The sequence below is a fragment of the Neophocaena asiaeorientalis genome, unplaced genomic scaffold (genome assembly GCF_003031525.2).
Source record: "Neophocaena asiaeorientalis asiaeorientalis breed wild unplaced genomic scaffold, Neophocaena_asiaeorientalis_V1.1 scaffold66, whole genome shotgun sequence".
Classification (NCBI taxonomy): Eukaryota; Metazoa; Chordata; class Mammalia; order Artiodactyla; family Phocoenidae; genus Neophocaena; species Neophocaena asiaeorientalis.
Genome location: NW_020172677.1, coordinates 1,163,821 through 1,173,517, shown reverse-complemented (window position 1 = coordinate 1,173,517; position 9,697 = coordinate 1,163,821). Strand labels below are relative to the sequence as shown.

Sequence of the window (9,697 nt, the reverse complement as noted above, 5' to 3'; positions counted from 1 at the left end):
GCCTCAACACGTGACGGGAGCTGGCAATGGTGACCCCTAGTTCTCAGTGACTCACTGGGACTTAATCGAAAGTCATCATTAATTGTCCTCGTTTCTCAACCAGGAGGTCAAAAATTAGGGGAGGAGGGAGAATAAAACGAAGCGTGAGTGACAGACTAGAATGAGAGTGGATGCGAGCAAATGACTCGGACCCTGCACCCAGGTCACCCTCCCCCACGTGCGCGCATCCCCAGCGACCACTCCCTGGGAGGCCTGTGAAACTGCGCAGCAAAAGCAGAGAGAGGAATATATATCCTGAAGTTGGAAAAGACTCAGACCCGGTTACCACTTCCTTTGCCTTCTGAACTTTTCGTTTTGGTCTCCTGCAGGCGGGAGTGAGTCTTGCCCTTCCCCTTGCTTGCATTCCTCCAAGATTCGTCGTGCCCTCCTCCACTGTAGACCTCCCTCCCCCTTCCCCTCCCCTCCCGCTCCAACCCCCAAGCAGGGAGGCCTTCAACCCATACACCTCCCGGGCTGGAGATCTCAGTTACAAAGCTGGGGAGGGGGTACTGAGTCCGGGAAGGACCACGGCGACCGGCAGTGTGCCCTGCGGATGTCCTCGGCTTGGTCCACACCTGAGCAGTTCCCTGGGCGCGACCCCTCCGCTCCTCCCAGACCCGGCGCTCAGACACTTGTGCGCTGCTACGGCGCACTCGCAGCTCCCTAGCGGCGAGAGGGAGAACGAGCACAGGCGGGTGGAGGGAGTAAGGGTTCGGGGGTGGGAGGAACCCACCTCGGGAGCCCGGGAAATCCCGGACGTGCCACCGCCCCCAACTTTGTGGCGCCCTCCGGCAGCGGCGGCAAGGATGGAGCTGCCTCCCCGCGGCCGGGCGTCGCCGGACTCGCCGCTGGACAGCGCCTCCCTGACCTCGCTGGACTCCAGCGTCTTCTGCAGCGAGGGCGAAGGGGAGCCCCTGGCGCTCGGGGACAGCTTCACGGTCAACGTGGGCGGCAGCCGCTTTGTGCTCTCGCAGCAGGCTCTGTCCTGCTTCCCACACACGCGCCTTGGCAAGCTGGCCGTGGTGGTGGCCTCGTGCCGACGCCCCGGGGCCCTGACCGCCGTGCCCAGCCCCCTGGAGCTCTGTGACGACGCCAACCCCGTGGACAACGAGTACTTCTTCGACCGGAGCTCGCAAGCATTCCGCTACGTCCTGCACTACTATCGCACCGGCCGCCTGCACGTCATGGAGCAGCTGTGCGCGCTCTCCTTCCTCCAGGAGATCCAATACTGGGGCATCGACGAGCTCAGCATTGACTCCTGCTGCAGGGACAGGTACCCTCGAGGCGCTTGGTGGCTGGACGGGGCAGCGGGCGCGGTGGAGAGAGGGCGGCAGAGGGAAAGATTTCAGGCTTTACACAAGCCTCGCTCAAGCCAGGTTTAAGAATACCTGTGCCCACTTCGGAGCTAGAAGGTGGGGTGGCAGTGGAGGCCGGAAAGTGTCAAAGCCAACTTCTGATTGGAAGTTTCTGAACCTTCTCCTTTTTCCAGTATGCTAATTCATTTATAAGTCAAGAGAGGTCAGGCCTGCAATAAATATTTGGTGGTTAAATAAATGAGTCCGAAATCTTATGCTCCAAAAAATGCATGTATAGGGATGTAGGTTTCAGTGGAGAGCGCTATTGTTTATCAAACCTAGGACACTAACTTTTAAAACTTGGACAAGAACTGCTTTAAATACAGAAGGCAGAAAGTTGGTTCTTTGACTGTGGATGATTGTGGGACTTTGGTGATCTATTATTTTGCTATTACTACCATTTCTTCATGAATACCTTTCCATTAGCCATCTTAAAAAAAATTACATATCGCAAACTTCTGTTCCTGTTACAAGAAAAAATGGGTGATAAAATGCTTTAATCTAAAGTAGCTTTGCGATGTATAAATTCTTTTGTATAAACTTCTACCATGAAAGTACCATTTTAAAAACAATAATCCTAAATGAGAACATTTGAGTACTGTGGGAAGAAAGCCTGGGTAAAATATGAATGAACATTTTCTGCATTTTCCTGAAATAAAAAGCATGACTTCACTGCCAAGTTTAATTCTCTTTACTTCTGTATTTTAAAAAAAGTTAGACTAATCACCAAGTTGTCTTCTCTAAAAGATACTTCAGAAGAAAGGAGCTGAGTGAAACTTTAGACTTTAAGAAGGACACAGAAGACCAGGAAAGTCAACATGAGAGCGAACAGGACTTCTCACAAGGACCTTGCCCCACCGTCCGCCAGAAGCTCTGGAACATCCTAGAGAAACCGGGGTCTTCCACAGCTGCCCGAATCTTTGGGGTCATATCCATCATCTTCGTGGCGGTGTCCATCGTCAACATGGCTCTGATGTCAGCCGAGTTAAGTTGGCTGGACCTGCAGCTGCTGGAAATCCTGGAGTACGTGTGCATTAGCTGGTTCACCGGGGAGTTTGTCCTGCGCTTCCTGTGCGTGCGGGACAGGTGCCGCTTCCTGAGAAAGGTGCCAAACATCATAGACCTCCTAGCCATCTTGCCCTTCTACATCACTCTTCTGGTAGAGAGCCTGAGTGGGAGCCAGACTACACAGGAGCTGGAAAACGTGGGGCGCATCGTCCAGGTTTTGAGGCTGCTCAGGGCTCTGCGCATGCTCAAACTGGGCAGGCATTCCACAGGTATTCAGTTTTCATTGATGCCTTTTAATTTGCCATTGTTTTTAAGCATTAGTGCTTTGACCATGGTCCAAGGGAAATGACTCTTGACTCTAAATTGATACTCAAAACTACCAACTCCTATATTTCACCCAATTATGATCTCCAGAAAGGTACTGAAAAGCAAAACCTTGAGGTTGTTATCACAGGTATAGAGGACAAGCTGCCTCTCACACAATTCCTCTCCTTAAGACATTTGAGAAACAATTTAACCATACGTTAACTTTATTTTAACCCAGGTGCCCAGAAGATGTACAAAAATTAAAGATACTGTGTTTCTGGAAGGTTCTACATAAAATATGCATAAACAGCACATAAAAAGATATGCACAGATTATATGTGATATATAGGAACGTAAGCCAGTTTCTTTTCTGTGTCCAAGAAAGTATCACACATGTTCCTTGGGAGAAGAGAAAGTCCTCCAGGGCCTTCTCTGGCTATGCAGAAAGAGAGATGACTGGGCACTGGTGGCCCTCCCATGATTTTTGAAGAAACAATGGAAATTTTGCTTTGGAAGAAAGCAAAATACACTAATTAAATGCTTTGTCTAGTATCTGAGAATTTTCTTGTCCCTAATTGGGGAGGCACAAGAGAGACGGTAACGGGAATTCCTTAGCTGTTTGTATGTATCATAAAGCCTTGAAGATCTAAAGAACACTCTCCCTAGAAAAATCTCTACACAACACACACACACACACACACACACACACACACACACACAATTATATGTGAAAATTTTAGGCAATGTCAGAGGAAATCACACAAATCCATTAAAGATGATGCTTGCATCCCCAAGGGCAATGATTTTCAGTGGCCGGCCCAGCCGGCTGTTAGATGTTCTGGAGCACATATATGTTACCTTATGTTAGACATTAATGAAAACAAGAATCCCTTGAAAACCTTGTTAAAATGCAAATTCTGAGCCCCAATCTCCGAGAGTCAGATTTTAGTTTGGGGGGTTGGATCCAGAAGCATACATTTTAACAAGCTAGTTTTGATGTAGGTGGTCTTGAACCACACTTTAAGAGACACTGCAGTAGGATGCCATATTCATATGATACATATAAATATAAATAATTTGACTAGAGAGTCCTATTCCCACCTATTTCCCTAGATATATGCCTGACTGGTCACCTAAAAGGAGTTGATGGTAGTTGTCTCTCCCTATAAATATAGGGAGAAATTAACCTCAGATATGTTTTTTCCCACACATCTCTGAGGAAACTACGATTTCTCCTAATATAGTTTTAGTAGTGTATTTTCCTAGCTAGTCTCATATACCAGGGATTTGATAACGGGGTTTCCAACAACTTTTAGAAGTACCACTCTTTGTTTTCTGACACACATAATGGGATGCTTTCTTCTAGTATTTATAAACTCTTCACAGGATTCAATTTAAAAACACCCAGTAAAGAATACATTTTTTCCCCAAAAGAAAGGAAAAAGAAAATAATGTCAATGTTTCCACAATGTCACCTCTTCAAAGGTTTTGTCAGTTCTAAGGCAAGTAGAAGGATTAATAAAGCCTTAATTTATTGAAAAGATATGAACAGTTGCATAAATATTTGACAATTTTATCTAAAGCATTACATTTAGCAAAATATAGACATAGATCACATATTCCCCTATGTATTAACTATAAATAAAAATTGAGAAGTATTATAAAATAATGGTTAGGAGGACAATGGGTGGACCAGACAGCCTAATTTTAAGTCTTTGGTAAGTAACTTTGTACTAGATATGCTACCTTTCTGTGTCTCAATCTGCTCACCTGTAGAATGGCACAAGTATAACATCTATCTCATATTATTTTTTAGGATTATCTGAGTTAATTGATGTAACATGCAGAAATTCAGGCCACTTTGTTTCTTTACAAAATGAAATGTTTAGAATGTTGAAATGAAAACAACCTTCCCAAACACTATGCATTTCTTCATATGTTGTCAATATATTTCAGAAATGCAATTTAATACAGACATATCAAGGCCAGTTTCCTGAAAGGTATTCTAAAGATATTCTTTAAATGTCTTTTGAAGTTAAACCTCAAAGTTATATTCATTGGTATTTTAAAATAGCTGGCTAATAATTCAAGAACATCTGAAAATTTCAAGAACAAAATTCAAAATAATGAGAGCACAAATAGTATTTTAATGTATTTAAATTAAATGTATTTAATGTATTTAAATTAAATTAATGTAAAATAGTCTCCAGTGAGTGAATAAAAATTTAAAAGTGATTCCAAGAGGCACTGCTCTGGACTTCTGAGACCATATCATTGTGACATCATGTTAATATGACTTCGAAATGTGGATAAACTTTAGTCAGTATCTCTCTAGAGTTAGATACCTTATTCAAATCACGATCCTGTAATGGGCTCCTCTTACTATCCTGAGGGTTTAGTCTCGTCAGAGGTGGGATTGGACTCTCCTGGGTCTGTCTTGCAGAATCCTCAGAATTAGCAAAGGGAAATTCACCTATGCCTCATAGTGAGTGAATTCCCTAGTGGCTCCAGTCCCCTGTACCTTTTCACAATGGAGCAATAGTCTGTATTCAGGTCTATCTCCCAACAGGAAAGGAGAAATTCTATGTATTCAAGGGAGATAGTTTCCTATAGCTTTGGTATTAAGGACAAAAATTTCAATGGGTGCCATGGGAGTGCAGGAACCCCTCCTGCTACACCTCTGAGAATGTCCTCGCATGTACATTTGATGTTCTTATGTCAATTTTGTCACTGATTCCTAACTTGTTTCTGCTGCTTCACTTCATTCTCATCTTTTACTTCCTCTGACTTTCAGATAATGATGCCCCTAATTGTATTAAACTTTATCAGGAAGGTGAGAAAAACAGACACATAAAATATAAGGAGACAACATAAAACTTCATTAGAAAAGTGTGCTAAGGTGAGGCACTGAAATGCAGACCTGACCAAGAGACCCCTCCACGTGCAATGCTGCAAAGTTTCCCATTGTATAACGTACAAACTCCTATCAAACGTCCCCTGCCTGCCCTCCAACTCATCTCTCACCTTTCTTTTGTATAAATTGTAGGTTTTTAATGAATGATAAGTGAGTGAATGAATCTATTTATATTTTTCTATCCTTCTCAATCTGGCCCCATCAACTAGACTAAGAACTTCCTGAAGATTATAATTTATCATCTATATATCCCCAGAACATTGCCCAATGCTGGAGCCATATTAAATGTGAAATGCATGTGTGTGGGTGGGTAGCAGGGAAGGAGAAGGGAAGGGAGGGAAGGACGAAGGAAGAGAGGAGGGGTGCCCATGACTGACACCAATTGTTCTGTTACAGGCTTACGCTCACTTGGAATGACAATCACCCAGTGTTACGAAGAAGTTGGCCTGCTGCTCCTATTTCTGTCTGTAGGAATCTCTATATTTTCAACTGTGGAATATTTTGCTGAGCAGAGCATTCCCGACACAACCTTCACAAGTGTCCCTTGTGCATGGTGGTGGGCCACAACGTCCATGACTACCGTGGGATATGGGGACATCAGACCAGACACCACCACGGGCAAAATCGTGGCCTTCATGTGTATCTTATCGGGAATCCTTGTCTTGGCCTTGCCCATTGCTATTATTAACGACCGCTTCTCTGCTTGCTACTTCACCTTAAAGCTCAAGGAAGCAGCTGTTAGACAGCGTGAGGCTCTGAAGAAACTTACCAAGAATATAGCCACTGACTCATATATCAGTGTTAACTTGAGAGATGTCTATGCCCGGAGTATCATGGAGATGCTTCGATTAAAAGGCAGAGAAAGAGCAAGTACTAGGAGCAGTGGAGGAGATGATTTCTGGTTTTGAATTCACTTTCAGTTTATTTACAAAAGCCTGTGTAATACTGACTTGATGGATAAAGCCTTGATATGGATGTCTGTACACTGCTGATGAGTCTCTGTTGAGTACTACCTGTGTTCATTTGGTTCGTACGTTGCTTGATCTACTAGAATAGTTCACATCCCCCAAAACAGCAACACTTTGTTTTTTCACATTTGAGTCTCAAAAATATCCATTTAACGCAACCAGGCCAATATACACATGTCTGAATTGTCAAATACCAAATAATATTGCAGTGCATACAACAAAGTTAAATGTTTTACGCATCACTAATTTTTAGAATCTTTTGCACCACTAATTTTAAAAGATGGGAGTTAAACTGCATAGCCCAGAGAAAAGATAAGTGAACATTTAAGAACACACTGGACAACTTTGCCATTTAAAGATACTCTCCAAGTAAATAAATCCCTCCTTTCTCCATCAGTTAAAACAGTTGAATATAACAATTCTCTTTTCAAGAGAAAAGCCTGATTTGATGGTCATAGACTGAGTCCCTATCTTTCCTCTGGTGCAGATGACCGATCACAAATGGACTGAGCTCTGTATGCCATCATTACGGTTGGAGGTAGAAACCCAAAACTGCTTAGACTGCGGTAGAAGATTGCTACCCAAAGGCTTCAAGAGTTGTGCATCTTCATCCTCCCCACTGAGTGCATATGTGCAGCATAAAGGCGGTATCTCTTAGTATTCCATGGAAACTAGATGGTCTTTAAAAAAATCTCTTTATTGATGTAGTGTTCAAGTTATGTCCTTAAAATCATGACTTTGTAAGTAAAGGTGAAGTAGTGAACATCCTAAATGTATATACACTGAAATTATTAAATAGTCTTATTTCATAATATGAGAATGATATGTTGAACGATACCACTGGGTGAAATTGACGATCTTTTATTTGTTAACAAAAAATATTATGGATAGCTTTCTGACTGTTGGGGTAAATAGCAAATGTTCAAACTTTACACGCATTTTGACAGTCATTCATAATAATAATAAAATTTCTAGTCAGTTTGTTATATAATTAAAGCCAATAGCTCTACCTAAGCCTAAGAATTAGTTTATGATTTCCAATATTCCAGTAAATGAGGTTTTTAAAACTAAGAATAATTCAGATTTATCACTTTCATACCTGCCTTCTTAATGGGTGTAACAGTGTCCCCAATGGGATAAAAATTGTTTCTTGGTGGGGGGACAAAAATATCTTACTCTTTTTATTCATAAAATAAATATACTTGCAATACATAAACAGATATAGAGTATATCTATGGTATTAAATTTTCATGGGATGGGAAAGTAGAAAAAAAGAGCCCCTTTCCAGAGTTGCACTATGATAAGAAATAAACATTGAGAAAGACAAATTTAATATATGTCTGTACCATATTTTATTAAATCTATTTAAGATACCCTATTATATTATGAACTACAAAGAAGGAAAGGAGGAAGAGAGGAAAGACAAAATAAAAAGAAAGAAAAGGAAAGAAAGAACAAAAGAAAGTCCAATCAATTGTAAGATGCCATTGATTGTAAAATGTGTCCAGATTTTGGACATGTAAAAATTTAAAACATGCATCTTAAAATCAATGAAATATCATATATGCTACCTCTAGTTTTCTGGTATGCATGCTTAACTTCTAAAAACATCTTCATTGATAACATGAGTTTTAGATTGTATGCTAAAATCCTTTAATCCCCTTGGCTTGTTTCTACTTCTCCCAAATATTATGAAAGAGTTAAGAGATATGTGTAGTAGTAAATATTTTTCCTCTTACACAGTTCCCAGGTGCTAGAGTATGGCACAGGGCCACCTGTCCTAATATAAATATGCCATCCACAATCTGAAGGGGAAATAGAGATTAGACACAGAAGGCAAACTTATCCTGACTTATCTAGAACTCCCCCCAGTAAGAGAGTTACTCTGATCCAGGACTGTGCTCTGTATTCATCATGTTTTATGTCACTGTATCCTCAAAATATTCCTATTATATAATTACTATCGCTATACTCTTCTAGTTATATAGTTCATATATTTACCCATGCAACAAATATTTATTCAGGACCCATTTGCATGCTGGGCACTACAGATTCTTTGTTAAATCAGACCAAGCCCTATTCTCTTGTATTTAACATTCTATTCAAGGCTGTGAGGGGGAACACAGACAACAAAGCTGAGGCACAAAAAGATGAAGTAACTTGGCCCAAATTCACACAGCCCATGCATGAGTGACAGAACCAAAGAATGAGTCCCAATCGGCTGGACCCTGAAAATGATACTCCTAAAAGGCATATGACAGATTTCATTATTCCCACACAACCTGTGCTTAGGGATTCCCTTCCCAGGCAGGCAAGCCAATTTCTCATGGGTGGAGAGGTTCAATATGCCTTAAGAAAAGTATCAGCTTATTCTCAAGGTGGAATGGAGCTGTTAAGGAACAGTTGTCACATCGTGTGGTCATTATTAGACAAAAAGAAATATTACCTTAAGAATAATAGTTGGAAAGTGAAAAAAATGAAAAAACTATATGTATTATACGTATATTTTTTCCTACCACAGAAGATTCTAAACATGTTCTCCAGAAACATGGTATGTTAGCTATATAAATTTTGTTGAGATGTGGACATTTCAAAAGAAATTTTCAAATATCACTGCTTAGTCAACCTTGCCGTTATATAAAATATTGGTGCATGTTCAACAAATTATACATAAAGAAATTTTCAAATATCACTGCTTAGTCAACCTTGCCGTTATATAAAATATTGGTGCATGTTCAACAAATTATACATATAAGCAGACCAAATTTAAGTAACAAATCAAGGCAGGAACTCTGTTAATCTTATATCCCAACATCTAAAAAAATTGATGTTTGTCAAAAACCTAAGAATTATTGCTATAAAACAATATTTAATTTGTTTGGACATATAAATAATAGAATTATTGGCTTTAGGCTATTTAAAAAACACTAATTAAAAACATTTGAGTGCACAGAGGGAATGCTTGAGTACCTAAAAGAGCAATTTTAAGAAATTATTGAGGTATGTTTGGTAGAAGTGGCATCTTGTTCATGTTTTACTGGGTTTTTTTCCTATATATACAAAGAATAGTTGCATTTATCATTTTTTTTTTTTTTTTTTTTTTTTTT

General features: G+C 40.7%; 1 protein-coding gene across 1 annotated transcript; it reads left to right on the top strand.

The window, feature by feature from the left end:
- Positions 1-670: 670 nt before the first annotated feature.
- KCNV1 (potassium voltage-gated channel modifier subfamily V member 1) lies at positions 671-6,605 on the top strand. The gene is made up of 3 exons (XM_024739729.1): positions 671-1,312; positions 2,142-2,671; positions 6,019-6,605. Exons 1-3 carry the CDS (start codon positions 846-848, stop codon positions 6,528-6,530), a joined length of 1,509 nt encoding a protein of 502 aa, XP_024595497.1. The 5' UTR covers positions 671-845; the 3' UTR covers positions 6,531-6,605.
- The last annotated feature ends 3,092 nt before the right edge of the window (positions 6,606-9,697 follow it).